The sequence below is a fragment of the Rhea americana genome, unplaced genomic scaffold (assembly GCF_003343005.1).
Source record: "Rhea americana isolate MKP2758 unplaced genomic scaffold, rheAme1 scaffold_32, whole genome shotgun sequence".
NCBI classification, from domain to species: domain Eukaryota; kingdom Metazoa; phylum Chordata; class Aves; order Rheiformes; family Rheidae; genus Rhea; species Rhea americana.
Window position 1 is genome coordinate 506,623 of NW_028186446.1, and position 19,799 is coordinate 526,421.

General features: G+C 38.2%; 1 protein-coding gene across 4 annotated transcripts; it reads left to right on the forward strand.

Annotated features, from left to right (window-relative positions):
• The first annotated feature begins 200 nt into the window (after positions 1-200).
• Positions 201-19,427, forward strand: CROT (carnitine O-octanoyltransferase). 4 transcript variants are annotated; one of them, XM_085310453.1, is made up of 17 exons: positions 203-296; positions 431-554; positions 5,941-6,065; positions 6,965-7,146; positions 7,336-7,460; positions 8,965-9,073; positions 11,362-11,455; positions 11,549-11,674; positions 12,105-12,206; positions 12,810-12,893; positions 12,992-13,099; positions 13,410-13,540; positions 14,946-15,069; positions 16,988-17,066; positions 17,839-17,932; positions 18,098-18,217; positions 18,502-19,427. In XM_085310453.1, the coding sequence occupies exons 2-17, from the start codon at positions 440-442 to the stop codon at positions 18,620-18,622; spliced, it is 1,839 nt and encodes a 612-aa protein (XP_085166579.1). In that variant the 5' UTR covers positions 203-296; positions 431-439; the 3' UTR covers positions 18,623-19,427. The 4 variants fall into 4 exon arrangements, with proteins under 4 accessions (XP_085166580.1, XP_085166579.1, XP_085166581.1 ...); XM_085310454.1 differs by lacking the exons at positions 17,839-17,932; positions 18,098-18,217; positions 18,502-19,427 and adding an exon at positions 15,856-15,928 and having other exon boundaries at positions 201-296; positions 16,988-17,056; XM_085310455.1 differs by lacking the exons at positions 203-296; positions 6,965-7,146 and having other exon boundaries at positions 465-554.
• Positions 19,428-19,799: the final 372 nt, after the last annotated feature.

Below are 19,799 nucleotides of genomic sequence, written 5' to 3' on the forward strand. Positions count from 1 at the left end.
GCGCTGGGCCGCGGCGCGGCGCGGCGCGGCGGGAGGGGAGGGGAGGGGAGGGGAGGCTCTGCGCGCGTCGGCGAGCCGCGATGGCGGCGCTGGCGCCGTGACTCGCATTCCCGGCGGCGGCCGCCTCGGGCGGCGGCTTGGCGGGCGGCTGTCTCGGCTGCAGGGCGCTGCGCCTCGCCGCGTTAATACGGGGGAGGCTCCAGCGGCCTCGTGGCGGTCGCCTGCCCGCGGTTTCTGCGTGTCCTCCCTCGGCTGCAGAGGCCTGCCAGGGGATCCGCCCTTGTCTGGCTCTGTCGGTGAGTGCACTTCCGTGAAAGGCAGGTTTTACCACGTAAATAGCAGGAAAAAGGAGAAGAAATCTGAAAGGGGAGAGAGGATTCTAATCTCTGAAGTTGGCTCTGTAACTGTTATTATTAATGTTGTGCTGCAGATCCACACCATGGATAAGCAGGTGCTAGAGTCCTCTGAAGAGCGCACATTTCAGTACCAAAACTTGCTGCCTTCACTGCCAGTGCCTCCTCTTGATGAATCTTTAAAGAAATACCTTGAAGCAGGTAATGGCGTACTATTGTAATAGTACTGTGGTGTGTGCAGTTGTATCCTGGTTGATCTGAGGATATTTGCAAAGTAAGATTTTGTAAACAAGTTGTATCAATTCCTGTAGTTAAAAAAACAAAACAAAATTCAGACTAGTTTAGGGCACAAAAGCTCTTTTTTTGAGGTCCAGAACAGGAAACTAATTAAAGTCTCAGAGCAACCTGAGTACAAGTTCCTGTCTGATCCTTACTTGCTTCTCTTCAGCATGAACGGGAATCAGGTATGTGTGAAGGTTATTGGTTTGTTTTTTTTTCTCCCTTGAGGGCTTATCTTTTTGCAGCTATGTCAGCTGTTCTAATAAAAGATACTGCCCTACAGATCTTGTTTTGCATAATCACTTCTTTGTTTGTTTATGACTGTGTTTGCTCAGTATCTTTGTGTTAAAAGGGAATTTCAAGGTCTTTTTCATACTTAAATGAATTTTCTTTTTTTTTCATTAATACTATTAGTTATAATACAGTAGTAAGGAAAGGTGGTGGGCATTTTGGGATAATCTAAGTTGGCAAGGTTTCTGCCTTGAAGTGCCAGCTGTCTTAAATGAGACAGAGTAAAAGTCTTGAAAACAACGTCAATGCATGTGTGTGTAGCTTTGTTTATAAAGCAGAGCTGGTTGGTTGGTTATTTGTTATCATATCAGACTTTGATAAACCAAAGAGGACAAAGTTATGCTGCCCAGCATTTTCTTTTCTTTTTTCTTTTTTTTTTGTATGTTTCTTTAATCATTTTCAGAGTTCAGAGACACTGAGCTTTTCTCTGAAATGTCTGTGCTGTCTTACTATCTTATAAGACAGAAATGGCAACAAAATAAAACTTGACATTCTGTCCATAACAGGAAACTAATATTACACCATGGATTGCCTTTGCCAAAATGCAAATCCCTAAATTCACTTCGAGTTCCCTTCTATTCTAATTGAGTACAGTACAGAATGGTGTGATGGATGGTAGTGGTGATAGGAGAATGCTTTTTGTTCGATTATGTCATCATGTTTTGATGCTAACTGTTGAAATGGTGGCTTTAGAGAAGGACCATTATGTCACAGGTGTGTGCATCACCTTTTTCTTTCTTTTTGTTGTAATGCAGATAACTAGAATTACATGTGTTGTTGCCTGCATTCTGCTATCACAACAGAATTACCCTTTAGAACTCAATTTTGTAAATCCATTGGGACTCTCCAAGTTAATAAATAACTCTTTCCTGAACTACTGAAAATTGACAAGAGTTTGCTTGTTCTTGTCTGATTCTGATCTATGTTTTCATAGGTACCTATCATATCTCTTCGTGGTTGCGTTTTGCTTTCATGCTGAAGTTATTTCCTCCTTACTATTTTTTGTGTATAAGCCATTCTGTAAGTTTGATCATCCTTRTGGCCTTCTCAAGTCTCAGTAGGAGTTGGAAGGAAGTTAGTCCAATACTTATTGTTCTACCACAGTCTTTCCTTGTATACTTCACTTAAAGTCACGTTTTGCAATGCATGACTCTAGGCACTGGCTAGGTCATTTTGAAGGCTTAAGCTCTTCATCTGTCCTGTCCTTGAAGGAAGGGATATGCTTCTGAYTCAGAGCCTCCAAATAATCCAACATAAATACTCTGAATCATTCTTTACCTATCCTCTATTGGTTGGAGGAGAACCTGGGTACTAGATGTGAGTCAGTTTGCATGCTGAAAAGGATAAACTTACCTGTGTAAAGCCAGTTGGCTAGACAAGCTGGACAGTGTGGGTTTCAAAATATGCCATATATAGCACTTCATGGCAGTTGCCTCTGCTTTGGAATCAAAATTCCTAACCTTGTTTTGAAGGGAGGTCTTGAGCAGAGGAGGTAGAAGTARCCCCAGTATGGAGCCTTTCAGCTCACCTCAGAGGTTGAGACTTGAAATTCTGAATCCCTTAGTCTGAGAGTATGAAAGCCCAAAGCTTTCAGAAGGTGCCCTATGCATGCTATACAGCTAAGGCTGTCTTGCACAGGATACTCCTTGTTCATGGACAGAGCCCTTGTGCAGAAAGGAAGGTAGGATTTGTGGGCCTAGAGAAAGTGATACGACAGAAATTGCACTGAAGTCTAATGAGAAAGGGCTGAGTTCTGCTCCTTTTTCCTGGGCAGCTTCTACATGTGATCAAATAGATTTCAAATGCAAAATGGCCATGTAGTCGTAGAATAATGGAGGTTGGAAGGGACCTCCAGAGGTTATCTTTTCCAACTTCCTGCTCAAAGCAGGTCCAATTAGAGGAGGTTGCTCAGGCCTTGTTCAGTTCAGTTTTACTCATCTCCAAGAATGGTATCTGTAAACTCTCTATCTGGGCAAACCCTTCCACTATTTGACCACCCTCATGATTTTTTTCTTAGATCTTGTCAGAATCTCCTGTCTTGAGTCCATTGTCTCCTCTCCTGTTCCTGTGCCTCTCTTAGAAGAGTCTTCTCTACAGTATCTGTTTGATTGTTACAGACTGCAGCAAGATATTACCTTTGCAATCTCTTCTTAAGCTAAACAGACTCAATTCTCAGCTGCTTCTCACCATCATGACCCCTAACCATCTTGGTGACCCCTTGAACAGGGATCAGAACCCAGTAATTTTGTTTATTTTCCCTTTTTTGTGGGTGTATGCATATTGTTGTGTAGTGACTTTGTAACTGGAATAACAGACTTGAATGACAGAGGATAATGGCTCCTTTTACACTGTGTGGTAGTAAGGTCACTCTCTTGGAAACCTATGTGTAGGACTGCCCTCAGGCTGGGGAGGGTATGTACTCCAGACTTCCTATATCCTGAGTGAAGGCTGTAACTGCTGAACTGTTATAGTATAGGTGAATGGCTCTGTTTCTATTGTTTCTTTTTCCATTTGTGTTCAGAACTGAAGTTAGTACAATTCAAACTGCATCTAGATAAGGTCTAGATATGTTAGGTAATGCCTGGAGATGCTTGATTGTTCCTTTCCAGCTGGGCTATGGTGGAATGCTGATACCTTTCCACTCATAGTGGTGGTGTGATGGAATTTATGGAAGCCTCAATGAATCTTAAACAGATGCACTGTCAGATGGTGCTTGAAAGTAGGTGTTCTGTTTTCTTCCTTAGGGCTGTCAGAATCCATTTGAAGAGGCATTTTTCTGTAAAGTCTGGCCCTTATTTTCTCTGTATTTTTTCCTGTAAAATGGGGAAAGCATTATCAGAACTTGCATTAGACTGATGTATACTAGCATAAGGAAGCCAGGATGTAGCTGAACATGGATTTTTGCTCTTCCATTGGAAAAGATGCTGCAAAATTCCTTTTTGAAATTTTTGAAATTCCTTTTATGATTAGAATAAAATTTGAATTATCTTGAGAAGGGACAAGAAAGACTTCCCTTTGGTGGAGGAGGCTCAGGTTAGGGAACATCTAAACAGACTGGACATGCACAAGTCCATGGGATTTCATGGGGTACACCATGAAAGAGATAGCTGATGTTGTCACAAGGCCACTCTTTATAGTCTTTGAAAGGCCATGATGATGGAGGGAGGTTCCTGAGAACTAAAAGAAAGCAAATGTTACTACTATCTTCAAGAAGGGCAAGAAGGAGGATCTGGGAACTACAGGCTGGTCAGCCTAACCTTACTCCCTGAGAAAGTGATGAAAAAATAATCCTGGAAGCCATTTGCAAGCATAATAAGGACAAGAGGTGAGTGGGAGTAGTCAGCATGGGTTTACAAAGGAGATTACCATGTTTGAGCAACCTGGTAGCCAGAAGAGCATTGGATGTTGTCTTGCTTTAGCAAGGCTTTCAACACGGTGTCCCATATCATCATCATGGACAAATGGGTAACTGTGGGCTACATAAAAGGTCAGTGAGGTGAACTGGAAACTGGCTGAACTGCCAGCCAAGCTCAAAGGGTTGTATTAGTGGCACAGAGTCCAGCTGGAGACCAGTAACTTGTGATGTCCCCCAGAGATCAATACTGGGGTTAGTACTGTTTAATACCTTCATTAATGACCTGTGGGGCAGAGTGCACCTGTAGAAGACTGCAGATAACACAAAACTGGATGGAGTGGTTGATACCCTAGAGGGTTGTGCTGCCATTCAGAGGGAYCTCAGTAGGCTGTGTAGTCTCCACCCTTGGAGATACTCAGAACTCAACTGGAGACAGTCCTAGACAACCTGCTCTGGTTAAGCCTGCTGTGAACAGTGGGGTTGGACTAGACAATCTCCAGGTGTCCATTCAAAACTCAACCATTCTGTGAAGAAGAAAAAAGTGGGTTGGAAGCAAGTGATCTTGATTACAGTAAGGCATAGTTGTGAGGAAGGCTTTAATTCTACCAGAATAGGTGAGTAGTTGATACCCAACCCAACTGAAAAAGGCTTTTGTTACTCCTGAAAGGTGGATTAGATACACAACTAGTAAAATTAAACCATTATCCTTCCTTGTTGTTTAACAGCTGTAAGTGGATCACTCAGGGATAGTAACACTGTAGCAACACAGACAAGAAAATAACTGGTAATAGTGTCCAGCAGTCTCAAAAATGAATCAGACTTTGTTATGAAGGTGTTGAACAAGCAGAAGAAAAGAACACCATACCATATGCCAAAGACTTCATAACCTAAGTATAAAGATAACAGATAGTACATTATTTGCAAGGTAAGTGTAAGAAAACAATTAGACGTGCCTGCATGCAAACCAACATCAACAATGCCTCTTACTGTTACTAACTATAGATGGCATAGTGTAAAGGTCTTCAGGAGGGGTTTAGATGAAAATAATGAGTAGTTTTGCAGATGTTAACAGAGGATATTTAGAGAGAATTGTAGCCCATGTGGCAGGTGATCTGAGAGAAATCCAAAGGTATTTTAAAATACAAAAATGGGATATTAGTAACTGCCATTAGTGTCAGTCAAAGGTAGCGTTAGCATAGGGATAGTGAATGAGAATTCATGGCCAAAGTGCTTGTAGACTGTCAAGAGCATTGAAAATACAAACAAATAGCTTATGATTGGTGCAGTAAGGTGACAGAAGTATATGGCTTAACATATTAACTTCCAAACAAAATTCATATAAATTTGATTATTCCGTGGATTTTGTAGCAGCGTCTCCAGTTACAGTCTTAAATATATTGGATTTAATTATCTATTAGATATTTCAGGGTTTCAGCAACTATTTTCATTTACTGACATTTGTATTTGTTTAAAAATGTATGTCCCTATTGGAGCATGCTGTGATTTATTTACAACTTTTAAAAGATCTTTTTTTCCTCCTCAAGTATTTGTGTTAGAAAAATTAATTTTGGGTGCTTTCATCCCCTCCTTTGCCTGTGAATATCCGAATCTTGGAATCAATCTTAACATGCAGTTGTCTTTAAAAACGTTTCCTTTTTACAGTGAAGCCATTTCTAAATCAAGAAGAATATCAAAGAACTGAGGATATAGTTAAAAAATTTGAAAATGGAATTGGAAAAGAGTTGCATCAGAAGTTACTGGAAAGAGCTAAAACAAGAAGGAATTGGGTATGTATTTACATACTTAAGAAATCATAGTTTAAGTTATTCCTCTAAGTATGTGTGTTGCTGCATCTAATTCACTAGGATAGAAGATAATGGTTAATGGGAGATAAGGTGGTGGTTCAGGATCCAATTTTGTGAGGCACTTAGATGTAGTCTTCGATCTTAGGATCTTCGTTATATCTACCACTCGGCCTACAAACAGGAATATACTTGCTTATGTAAGTGATTTTTCAAAGTTGAGTGGCTAATGATGGATTTTGAAATGCTCTTTCTCTTAGTCTCTTCCTCTATCACCTCTTTTTCTGTTGTCCCCCCCCCCCAAAAAAAAAAAGCAATTTAGAGTTCAGTCTCTTTCCTTTTCTGAAGAGTGTACATGTTAGCATTTTAAAATTTGCTTTTGAAAGAGAAAGAGATACAAGGGGGACTGTTATCAAATGTAATATGAGAGCTCTGTAAATTTAACATGACATACAGGAGGGATTTTCAAATCATGACAGAAAAAATACATTATGAACTCCTTGTCCCAGATTTTCTCTTGAGCAGATCTGCTCTCTTTCCATTTTTTATGGAATAACCTCTCTGGTATTCCCCGCAGCTGAAAACTGCAGGTGGTTAAGCAGAAGATGAGTATCAGGGAAGAACTCTTTGTAGAAATTTACCATTTAATAGCCATAAACAATATTGATTTTTATTTCAATGACTTGAGAAGAGCTAGATGTGTCATTACCCCCAGCAAGTAGCTTTTGAACCACTGTCCTGCCTTCTGTTATGGAGAAGCTACAATCCAAAATATATTAAAAAAAAAAAAAAAAGTACTTAAGGAGATTAGGCAGTTGGACTGTGATTCAAGTAAGTAATTATGCTTAAAACATATTCTGACATTAAACATTGTTCATTTTCAGCTGGAGGACTGGTGGCTGAATGTGGCTTATCTTGATCTTCGCATATCAACGCAAATATACTGTAACATAGGAGGTCCTGGCCCCTTTATTGAAAACTACTGGCCACCCAAAGAAGGCACTCAGATAGAGAGAGCATGTGTTAATATATGGCACACCCTGAAATACTGGGATCTATTAAGAGCGTAAGACTTCAGTATTTAGAATCAATTATTTCTTCCTAATAATCTGTGTGTAGAGTCATGAAAATATGTTTGTGTTCATTGGCATAAGTTCTTTGCAATAGAGGATGGGCTTATCTTACCTTGATTTTTTTCTTGTATAGCTATTGCCTCTTGTGCTTAATTAATATTTGTGTATTTTGTTTACTATAGAGAGAAGGTGGCAATAGAGAGATCTGGGAATGCTGTTTTGGACATGAACCAATTCCGAATGCTCTTCTGCACTTGTAAGATTCCTGGAGTTACCAGAGACTCAATCTGCAATTATTTTAAAACTGGTAAACAAATGCAAATTGTGGGTTAATACAAGCAAAAGATTTTGCATTAGGGGACTAACAGAATGGTCATTTCAGTCATAAAATATTTGATTTCTGAAACATTGGGTCAGATGCTGGTTGTTGAATGCTTACGTAGGGAATCAAAGAAAAATCTAAACCACTAATTCTGGTATAATTATGGCCCCTTTTGGTGTAATATTTAGTACTTAATAATGCTTCAAATTTTATATTACTAGTCTGATGCATGTAGCAAGTATGTTAGCGTTAAGAATTGGAAAAAGACAAATTGAATGTGCTACAGATGTGGGTGAATTCCAGGTATAAAATGGACAGAATTTCAGCGCCATTTGTAATTGCATCTTTCTTCCCACAATGATTTTTCTGGAGTATGCTCCAATAGTTTGATGGGTGCTTCTCACTTATTTTCTGTCACTGTGCCATTTCATGACTTGGTCAAGTACTTGCCTTTTCAATTCTGAAAGTATTCCACAGTGATTCTCAAAACCTTTCTCTTAACTCTGAATGGTTTTGTGGGGTACAGAGTCAAGAGCTAGAGGAAAAGGGCTATGATGTGATTCATTCTCCTCTAAGAAATCTTGTAGTATTAGTAATCAGTTGATGGAAATCATACACACAATCTGATTCATTCAGAGGTCTTTAAGACCATTCCTCTAGTGAATCAACGGAGATGCGAATTCCTACAAAACACAGGAATTCAAGTGGAAAGAGATTGCTTTGGTCCACAGAAGTTATTTAAAGAAAACTCCATACAACAGAACATGATGAGAAGATACAGGGTTGCATGTAAGTTTCAGGTTTTTCRACATAGGATTATATTTGAAGAATCAGTTTAAATACTAAAGTATAGAACAAACATCCAGATGGTTTAAACACAGAATGTCCCGTTATGATTGCATTTAAGTAAAGCATTAAGCAGCTGTGATCCTTTGGAGATAGAAGTCATTCATACCCTTTTTCTACTTTAAAATAGTCCAAGATGTTCATTAAAGGATCTGGCTTTATSATTTTTCACATGTCGTATGCAGCGGGTGACATTTTTTTCCATGTAGATTATCTGTATGCAGATTAAATATTTARTCCATTTAGTTGCCTTGGTTCTCTGTGTGATTGGTAGAGAGAAATGAATACCTCCAGAGAGTGATTTAAATTACCTGGATATACAGGTATCTAAAACAAGATGTACCTACCTACAAGATGCACAAATAAGTGACATATTTACTACTAAGTTATAACTATTGTTTGAAGTAATTTAGAACAATGAAAGTTACATAGATTTTTTTTTCCCTGATAGTTTAAAAAAAAATTTCAAAATTGCTGCAAAATCATGTAATTGATCTTTGAAAGTTAGTCTTTTGGTCTTAGTTCCTGTTTTTAACTGTATAAAGTCTACAAAAATGGGTCTCACTGAGGGGTCTTTTTCATGTATCTGTCACTGACTTTATCATCAGTGTTCTTTTGTTTTGTTTTTTTTGCTTTATTTCAGAGACTGAAGGTGAATGCCCATCTCACTTAGTAGTCCTGTGTCGAGGCCGAGTGTTTGCCTTTGATGCTATACATGAAGGCAGTATGCTGAATCCTCCAGAGATTTTCAGGTTTTCAGACTATCTTGTTTCAACTGAGCTGTTGCATTTGAGCTACAGCTAYATACCAAAGAGAGTCTCTCTTTCTCCATCCACCTCAACCCCAGAAATTGTATCTCCTGTACCTGAAGGTTCAGATTTGAGTAAATTCTGGATCAGTGGATAGCRTATTCTTTTAATGAAACATGAGGATCTTGTACTTCTATAATACACCCTAAAACATCATGCAGAAGCACTGAATGAAGATGTTTCAACAGGGAACAACATTTGTCTGTGAAGGTTTTTGGCATGGACTTATCAGGATTATAAGTAACAAGATCGATCTGTATGGATGATTGTCTAATTGCTACTTCATCATTATCAAAGATAAAGCACCTCTACCCTTTTGACTGCATTTTAAACCTTGTTTACATGTGGTCACTTTTGACAGGATTAGAGGGCTATGTTCAGTGGTGGTGAGTGCAGCAGAGACAAGTCCTWGTATATAGTGACTGGCAATATTTTCTACTAATGACAGAGCAGTGCAGCAGCATTTCACTCACATTTCCTGTCTTTGCACCGTATCAGGGATAAGCTGTCTTGTGTTCTTTCATACTTCTGAAATGCTACCAAGGAGCAGAGAGAAAGAATTTGGCTCTTTAAATGGTAGATTTCAGTACTACTAATGCAACTGGTGATGTTTACAGCTCTTTTGTGTCACTTCCTATGTCTCTCAGTAAATCATCATYGCATGTGGAGGTGCCACCTTTTCAAACTGGCAATGCAATTGTGGCCATAACCTTTTCTGTGCTATTGGCTGAAGTCTAATGTGATTTATGCAGAGGTAGGTCCAGCATAAGTACCTTCAGATCAGATTGGAACCCATGTGCATCTACTCCCTGGAGAAGAATTGCACATTTCATCYTGTAGGAAGAGTTTACTGCGTTTGTGAAAGTGTCGCTTTTGGAGCGCAACAGAAGATTTTTTTTTTCTATAATTAAAAAAAAAAGATATCTTAAAAATTAACAAAAGATGGCTGGCCAAGTTCCTTAGGCAAGGAAAATCTCTAGTTAGAGCAGCTCAACCAACTTTTGTGGGAAGTCTGATATTTTAACACTTACAAAACATATTTCAACATGTATACTCYTAATTTTTGTAGCAGTACATGTTAGATCAAGCAAGCGACACAGAAATGAACAAATAGAGTGCAGACAACTGTGAAAATGTATTAGCTCAATAATACCCCAAATCTAAAGCTTTCTGTTGCCTATAGGAAAGGCAGTTGTCTGTCTTTGGTAACTTCATCCTGAGTATCTTGTATTTTTGACAATTGTTTAAGAAATGATCAGTGATGAAATTTAATGGGCAAGAATGCCAGAACACAGGACAAGCAAGACTAGTTTCTGCCATCTTAAAGGTCTGTGATTTGTGGAATTTCTTTAACAAAAGGAATAGAAACCTGGAACAGTGTATATATAGAACTAGATTTGCAAATTAAAAATCAACTCTGTAAACAGCTCTTTGAAGTGTAAATGCAAGGAAGAGGTAGGAACAGAAGTATTCTTGTGTAGTTCCGTCTCTCTATTTAGGATAAACTTTTTTAACTACTGTTCTGCTATAAACTTCAAGGTTTTTCCTTCAGTTGAATTAYAGAATCATAGAATCCGTAAGGTTGGAAGGGACCTCTGGAGATCATCTAGTCCAACCTCCCTCCTCAAGCAGGGTCACCTAGAGCACGTTAGACAGGGTTGCATCCAGGCAGGCCTTGAAGATCTCCAGAGAAGGAGACTCCACAACCTCTCTGGGCAACCTGGTCCACTGCTCCGTCACTCTCACAGGGAAGAAATTCCCCCTCACGCTCAGGCGGAACTTCCTGTGCTTCAATTTCTGCCCATTGCTTCTTGTCCTGTCACACGGGACAACTGAAAAGAGTTTGTCCCCATCCTCTTGACCAAGTTTTACCCTCATATCAAGTTAGATGCTGGAAAAGCTGCAGTACTGCAAGTGTCTGCTGCTAATGAAAGTTTGAGCTGTGCTGTTGAAGTCTTAAATCTAGTTTCAAACTAGGGTTAAGTGTGTTACAGAATCCTTCAGGATCATGCTTGTTTACATTTAAGTTTGTACTGGGCTGGTAGCTGCAATTTGAACTAATTATTAGCGAAAACAAAACAGGCCTTCTACTACTCTTACGTTGTGCAGGAGCTGTGGAACACTTCTTGAAATTTCACATTAGCCTCTGAATGTAGAACAAAATTTTCGGTTTATCAAAACAAAAAAGTGACTGTGATCTCATCTCTGTATATTCCTTTTTAACTTTAAAGGCAACTTACCTATATCCAGAAAAGATGCCATAGTGAACCAGATGGACCAGGATTGGCAGCTTTAACAAGCGAGGAAAGGACAAAATGGGCAGAGGTTGGAATAATTCATCAATTGATCTCTCAGAGAAGCATTGAGATTTCTGGAAACAAGTCTTTTCACTTAGCTCACTCTTTTTATGCCAAACAGATACGTGAATATTTAATTGATCTTGATCCAAAAAACTTAACTCTTCTGGAAAAAATTCAGAGAAGTTTGTTTGTGGTCTGCCTGGATGATTCTAGTCCCCATGCAACTCCTGAAAACTACACTGAGGTAGCTAAAGATTTTTGATAATTCGTACCTGGTGGGTTTTGTATAAAAATTTCTTATGCAAATGTACGTACACTTTCTATGATAAAGTAGCTCATCTTGCTGCTCTAGAACAGAGAAAATGAAGCAGGTGAATGTGCAGTTAATGTATCTTGTTGATTCACAGGCATATTCAAATAGTTATAATTGTTAGAATATTGGAAGTAAGAATGGCTGAAATCTTCCTACATAATCTTCATGGTCCAAGGTCCTCAGAAATGCAGTCACCAGCTTTTTCCTGCTGTTTTAATTTAAAAGTTTTGTCCTCAGCTAGTTGTAAATATCTTCTCTCTCAGAAAGGCCTCAGCGTCTTAGTATAGGATTGATTTAACCAAGGGTATTGGCAGTCTACTCGGAGTTTTTGAAAACACACAGTATGTAACTTTTGTTTTAGGTTACGAGGCTGGGGCTAACAGGTGATCCCACTGTCCGCTGGGGAGATAAATCCTACAACAGCATATTCTTTTCCAATGGAACCTGTAGTGCATTCTGTGATGTAAGTTATATATTTTTTTCTTCTAAACCTTTCAAATGCTTCTTTACTAACTTTTCTCTTTCGGAGTTGTATTGTTAATGTGTTTAATGCATTCCTTTTTAGTGCCGTCTTGTTTACCAGATATCTCCTCTGGCAAACTTCCAGAAACATTCTGATTTTGCAGTGTTTGATATTACACCATACCTGAATTAAGAACATGAGTTGTGAAATCGTAATCTTACTTCTAAAAGTATTTTATGAGGGAGTTCCAAGGAGAAAAAATACATTGCACAAGGCAGCTTAAAATTAACTCTTTTTGCTACATATCTGCTGCCAAACTGTGTTTTCAGTCTCAGATAACCATTCTTGATCCTACATCGTGCCTGAAATCTCCACAGCAGTGCTATTTTGTGCTTCTCTGTATGACTGCAGAGCAGTCAAAACATCAGGTGGACTTATGGTGGTTCTACATGTTTTTCTAGTTCTTCTACAATACATGTAGAAGAAGTCCAACACAGTGCAGTAAAGCTGCAGGAGAAAGAGTAGGGAAGGGGAGGGGGGAAAGCAACTTGATCATCTTCCACTTACGCAAACAATATGATGTCTTGTCTTGTGTGATTCCAGCATTCTCCTTTTGATGCTATGGCTTTAATTACCATGCTATCTTATGCTGAAGGCAAGATTAATGAAAATGAGGGAAAGTGGAAGGTACGTGTTTTCTAAGCTTTCAAATGTATTAGTTAATGTGTTTTTTTTCTCATGGATGACATTTTCTGCTTTTTTTTTCTATCTCCTTCCTTCTCCAGGGATCAGATAAAGTAAGGGATATTCCATGGCCAGAGGAACTTGTATTCACAGTAGACAAAAAAATTATGGATGAAATTGGAAGTGCTAAAGAATCATACTACAAAAAGGTGGACTTTCTAGCTGCTTCTCTTTCTTAATTGTTACTGAAATTTTCATTCTATTTGGATATTTTTAGCTGACCTTTCTCCATACTAGAGAATAGGGAGGAATGTGTACTAGTGTCAAATCAAAACTACAGTTTTTGATTTGAACCAGAGGGCTTACACCAGTGCTAAATTTATTCCACTGTTGTTGTGTTTTTTTTTTTTTTTTTTTTTTTTTTTAAGTTGAATGTGTTTTATTTATTTAAAGGGGGTAGAGTTGTGATTTTTGCAGTTCTTGACTTCCTCTGTATCTATTCTTCCTGTCATTTGACAGGTGTCTGACCTACAACTGGTGAATTATGCCTTCACATCCTTTGGAAAAGCATTGATTAGGAAGAAGAAACTTCATCCAGATACGTTTGTGCAACTTGCCCTCCAGCTAGCTTATTACAAATGTCATGGACGGTAAGAAAAGTGCATTACTCAGATTAGGAATAAAAAAATAGATTGGTGGCAAATGGGATAAATCTGGAGATACAGAAGGCCTGGCAAAATGCCACTGTATAACTATATGCTGAGGTTATATAAAAGTGAAAAAGTAAGGTTTCTTTACTGGAAAAAATGGGTAGAGCCTTACTTTGCACCACTGAAATCAATGAAGGTTGTGCTCTTGGATTCAGGAGAAGTGTGTCCTTCTGCCCCTGGAAAATATGCATGCATATATTGTGGAATGGAGGACAGAAGACTCTCTGTGGAAAACATGTATTAGAGCAGTAGAATGTAAATAATTGAGTAAATGCCTGACTCGCAATTGATTCTTTCATGCCAAAGAGTTGCCCAGATGAGAAGAAATGTTAGTCTGTAGCAAGTGACAGCCATCAACAAAATAGTTAGTCTTCCAAGCCTGTGGAAAGCCTCACAGACTTCACTCTCTCACTTTTTCTTGAGCACCATAGGATGTGAAGAGTGAAGCAGAATAATCGAAATAAAGATAGCGACCATTCCAAATGCCTGCCTCTATGTTTTGGGCATGTCGTTTTGGTTTATATTCTCAGTAAAAGATGGCATTCTTCCTGATGAAGGTGCTCCCAAATTTCTCTTCACCAGCTAGTGCTTATCATGGCTTACGTGCGTCATTACTGACCTGATGGGTATTGCTTGCTTCAGAAAAAAGGTTTTATTATGTGAGCATGATGCTTAGTCACAGAGGCTGTTTGTCTCACCAGAAGAAAGGTCACGAGCTCTCACAGTTCACAGAACACTGYAATAAATTAATTGTCCAACTAAAATAGCCTGTTCAGCCTGTTTTTAAAATCATGTTTATGTGACATGTAGAGTATATATTAAATGGTAGAAACTCATAAGGCTGGGGATCCTCCAAAGTAGCTAKTTGTGTTGCATTATGCAATAACTAAGGATCTGAACTTTTTCTTTTCAAACATAAAAGCATTTGGAGATACTGCTTATTTCAAGTGTGTCTCATAATTTTGAATTTTTGGATGTTGTAGATAATTTTTGTTGTTGGATATATATAAATATGTATGTATATATATATATAAATTGAAGCTTACATTGTTTCTATTTATTTACAGTAGAAACTGCTGGATCTGTAATTGGCAGAAAATAGCTATGACAGCGCAGCCTTTTCAAAGCATGATTACAGTACTGGCACTTTTTCAGTCATATGTCTCATAAAAGCCTGTAGCTGGTTAAAGCTCCTTTTTAGACATAAAATTTTAAGAAAATCAGTGGCTACTGATAGGTGTAATTGGGTATAATGTGTAGGAAACTTCACAGAAATTCTTCCTTTAGAGAGAGCAAACAGTTTTATAGAGATAATGAGATGCTCTTCTCTAATTTTTCTTCTTAGTCCAGGCTGCTGTTATGAAACTGCCATGACCAGGCGTTTCTATCATGGCCGCACAGAGACCATAAGATCATGTACTATGGAAGCAGTGGAGTGGTGCAAATCCATGCTGGATCCTTCTGCCAGTGTAAATATGCTTTAATCCTAATGTATTTAGAAGGCCTGTCATTTGATCTGCTTWCAATTCACTTTACTATTGTCTTATTAACGGGAGTTGGCTTGTTGCCAGCGCAACAAATTTCAAATGTTGGGTTGCCTGAAGGCTGGCTTTGTTTGCGACTGAGGTGAGCTGTAGTGTGTCAGCTTGCTTTTATTTTCTATTATGTATTTACCTTTTGGTTCAAGTCTGTCTTAAGCTATATTTGCATTGGTTCCCACCCAGCTGCTTCTTGAGATGTGAAAATCAATGTTGTGGGGTTGTTCTGTTGTTGTTTTATTTTAAGTGAAATGGGGAAATATTAATCTAATTGTTGAGTGTGTGAGCAGGGTTGAAATCTGTTTGTGCCACAGTGGCGAAGGAATGTATTCTGGAGTGTCTCTGAAYGGCTCAACCAGTGACCTTTTTTCTCCCAGCTTTGTCTGGCTGGCAAAGGATTTCATGCCTTTCTTGCTAAGTGAAAGCTATACAAAAGCTCTTCCTGTTATCCTCACTGCGCATCTCTGGGAGCCTGAGAAGTTAAGCAAGGAACCATAGATTTTTGAAACAAAAGGCTACATACCTTTAAGGAAATTCAAAGTTGCTATATTGTTAATGCATCTGAGAACATACAGGAATATGGCTATCAAGAAGTATATGTGATTGATAGTTAGTCGTGTAGAGCTGGACTTCACYGGCTTCTGGTCATGTATGCTGCAGCTTTAAAATGCGCTTTTCATGCTGTTACTCAGATCTGCTTTCCWATTGCAAATCTAGGTTCCTATTACTTCCCTGCTCTTCAGTTATCTTCTAACCAACAAGGAGGCTTTTATGGGTATTACATACTGAGGTTTGTTACTTGCCACAATAATTGTTTGTAGCCTTTTTCTCCTTCTCTTTGTCATTTTAAATACCACCCCAAACATATTTCTAGTACTATTTTTCCATGATAAACTCTTGCGGGGCTTTGTAAAGCATTTAGTCAGTTCAGTAGTATTGAAATTAAGATGTTGAAAGCTAGATACTTTGCAAAAAAATAAATCCTTTTTTCARCTTTTCTCTCTTTTTTCCCTCGTGGGCCCATTATCTTGATTTTTATACAAATYTGGCAGTTACTGGCTAGGTTTCACATTTCTCTGCTGCAGTCTCTTACATAATGAATAAAATGTTCTTCTTGAGTAGTAAAAGAGCTACTAAGATCTTAAAAGTTGAAGATCTTGGTTGTGTAGAGGTGTTGCCGAAGTCTCTATTACTAAAACCTGTGTTTGTTTTTTATTTTCTGTTTTTTAATATTTAAATTTCAATTTAACATTGGAAAAGTGTTATGGTGGACAGAACTACTGGCATGGAAATAATGTTTCAATCAGTAAAGAAAAGTTGTGATTGAACTGACATCTCTGTATGTTTTTATTAGAGTAAAGAAGTAAGATAAAGCACAACAAAAAGTGCAACCTCTTCACATTTTTTTTTCTTTTTCTTTTTTTGGCATGAAAATTGATGATCACTTACATGCAACTGCACCTACTAAAAGCTAATGTGTTTCTAAGTAAAYGGTATTGTGGTAAATTCTTGGGTTTGATTTCTGTAGTTTATAGTGACCACTTTATTGTTTCAGCTTGTTTGTGAAAGAGCATGATGTTAAGGATACTATTCTGTGCAAAAGTGGCCCGAAAAAATGAACACAGATACAGGAAACAAATGAGCAAGTTCTCATGAAAAAGGAATTTGGATTTGGGAAAGAGTTTGAGAAATTTAGGAGAATGGRTGAATCAAAGGTTCAAGCCTTTTCAAGTTCCTACGCTTTCTGTCTGGAATTGCTAGAACTTGCAGAAGGGGAAAACTTGCTGATGTGTTTCCTGATGTGATATTCACCTGGATTTTGTTTTTACTTACCTCTTACTTTACACAGGTTTATCAACGACAACAACTGATGCATAAAGCGTTTGCAAAGCACAATAGAATGAGGAGAGAGTGTGAGAATGGAAAAGGTAGTTTGTGTTCTCTTTTTTTTTGGTGGATGAGTATTACTGTATGCAGATACATTTTGTTTTTCTCCTTGCTGTTAACCTGAGTAAAAACTATACAGCTTAACTGTTTAAGGAATTTTGGAGAGAGGAACTAAAACCTAGTCCTTTTACCCTTCCATGTGCCCCACAGACATACTCACTTTGAGTATGTTTATTTTTTCTGCCCTATTAAACATTGTTCCAGATAGTGTACTTGACTGGAAAATAGGAAATGAAGTCTCCTGAGGTGAAGGAGAGAATTGGGTAGGATTCTGTCCCACCYGTATTAGCATTTTAAGCTGTTCAAGAAATGAGAAGAGGTAACAGAAATAATCACCTAATGAGCTTCATACTCCATCCATCCTTTTTTGAGAGTTATCTGGGCAGCTCTGATCTTGAAAGCTTCCTATTCATCCTTTCTAAGTAATAGCTGACAGTGGGCCAGTTTCACTGTGTGCCTGTCTGACTGAAATTGAAGGWTTTTTATGTTTTCCCGAGCAGCTGTGCTGGATTTCATTTCAGTTCATTTGTGTTTGAGTTAAGTGTTGCAAACTGAGTATGATGAAAGCCTTTGATCAGACATTTGGGAAATGTTTGTATGTACTACAGCCTGAATCTTGTTGGGTTTTTTTGCACAGCTCAGTCATCTATCTGTCCTTGAGCTGCTATGTGAGCTTCCTGCCCTCCAGCCCAGGAAAAGCAGAAAATCAGGAAATGCTACTCTTAATGATGCAGTATTTGCATTTCTTTGCAGGATTTGACCGTCATCTTCTGGGTCTCCTACTCATAGCACAGGAGCAAGGACTTCCAGTGCCAGAACTTTTTGTGGATACTGCCTTCACAACTAGGTAGTTGGTAGTCTTGTCATATGAGGAATTCCTCGATACTGAGGGCTTTGTTACATTGGCCTTAAGTGTGCTGCTTCTGTGATCTGTAGAACAAAATAACTTTTTGTAAAGATTATTTTGTTCTAAGTTATTCTTAAAAACACTGCTTTTTGTGTTATTTTACAGTGGAGGAGGTGGGAATTTTGTTCTTTCAACTAGTCTGACTGGCTACTCTAGGTTCAGTGGATCTGCACTTCCTATGGTACATCATGGCTATGGCTTTTTTTATGCAATCAGAGATGACAGGTAAGAACACAATTTCATTTTGGGCATTCACAGTATTTTCAAAGCAGAAAATTTATGTAAGTAAATATGCATATAGAAGTGGGTATTTAAATCAAAGAAGTTAAAAGTTTCAGAATCTGTCAGCATTATCACTTACTGAAGACACTGAGGGTCTGGATGCCTAACTCTTGACCATTGAGACACAGAGTRAATGTCAATAATTTGACATTTCAGGACAACTAGCACGACTTAYTCAAGACCATGACAATTAAGAGTGGTAACTTTCATGTTTTCTGTATTAATAGGATTGTTGTCAATTGTTCTTCCTGGAAATCATGTCCAGAGACTGAYGCAGAAGTGCTGTGCAGAACTGTGTTCCAGTGTTTTCAAGATATGTTGCAACTGACAGTTACAGCTCAGCTTTAGAGTTGATAATGATATAAAAGAGCCTTTGCAAGCTCACAAGTTATTTGAAATGAAATGCTAGGCAAGAAAACTGTTATATTCAAGTTAATACATTTAATGATCTTTATGAAGTCTACCTATTTTTATGGGATTTACTGGTGGCAGTACCCATTCAAGAGTGATGTAGCCATTTGCAACAACAATGCAAGCAGTAGTATCTTATCTATATAGAACTATGCAATATTAAAGTRTGCCTCAACAATGCAAATGTATTTGAGAGACATGGTGTTGGAAATGGAGAATTTATGGAATTTTGTATTTATGATCTTAGTAGTAACGTGTAGAATACTTTGTAATCTAATGATACTGTTTACTTCAGTGGAGCACTTAACTACTTCAGAGTAACCTCATAGGTGATTGTGCTTCCTATTCATAGTGGTTTGTGAAAGACTGTTTTCRTCAGGCTATATGTTGTTTTTTGACTGGTTATCTTTCACTTTTGCTTTTGGGATTATATAAAACAGAAGTTCTATCCATGAATGGGGATGTTCCCACTACATTTGTTGTATAAGAGCACTACAATCTAAAATATTATTAAGAACTCCTTTTTCAAAATAAAAACAGAAAGCAGGATGGTAATTGCAAGTTCTCCAGAGTTTACAACTTCTAGTGAACTGTGAATCTCTTTGCTGCTTTACACTAAAAATACACAATAAAATAAGCACTGAATGCAATTTGATAAGATTCTCAGGATTTTAAGACTCTCCGATTCCTCTATTCAAGCAGCTTTGTGTTTTCCTCTCTTAATAAAGCTCTTGAAAAATTGTCTTTGTATTGATTGATTGATTTATAGATAGACTGATTATAGCAACTATACTTTATGAAAGAGCTGATCTTGGAGATGAATGACAAATCTGAAGCAGAAATTTTAAAATACTACCCCACTCTTTCCCTCTTCTTAAATACTGGAGCTCTGGGAGAGTTTGGAGATTGTTTTACACTAACACCTACATCCTCAGCTAGCACAGATTCAGTCTCCTTGCCTTTGAAGCTCTGTAACATCCTTTTTTTTTGCAGTAACAAGGACAAGATCTCCCTTTTCCTTTCCTTCCTCAAAGCTTGACCCTTCCCTGTGTAGCAGGCTAGGATGTGTATTTTTAATTTGAGCAACAGCAAATATTTGTGCTRGTGTAAGAAA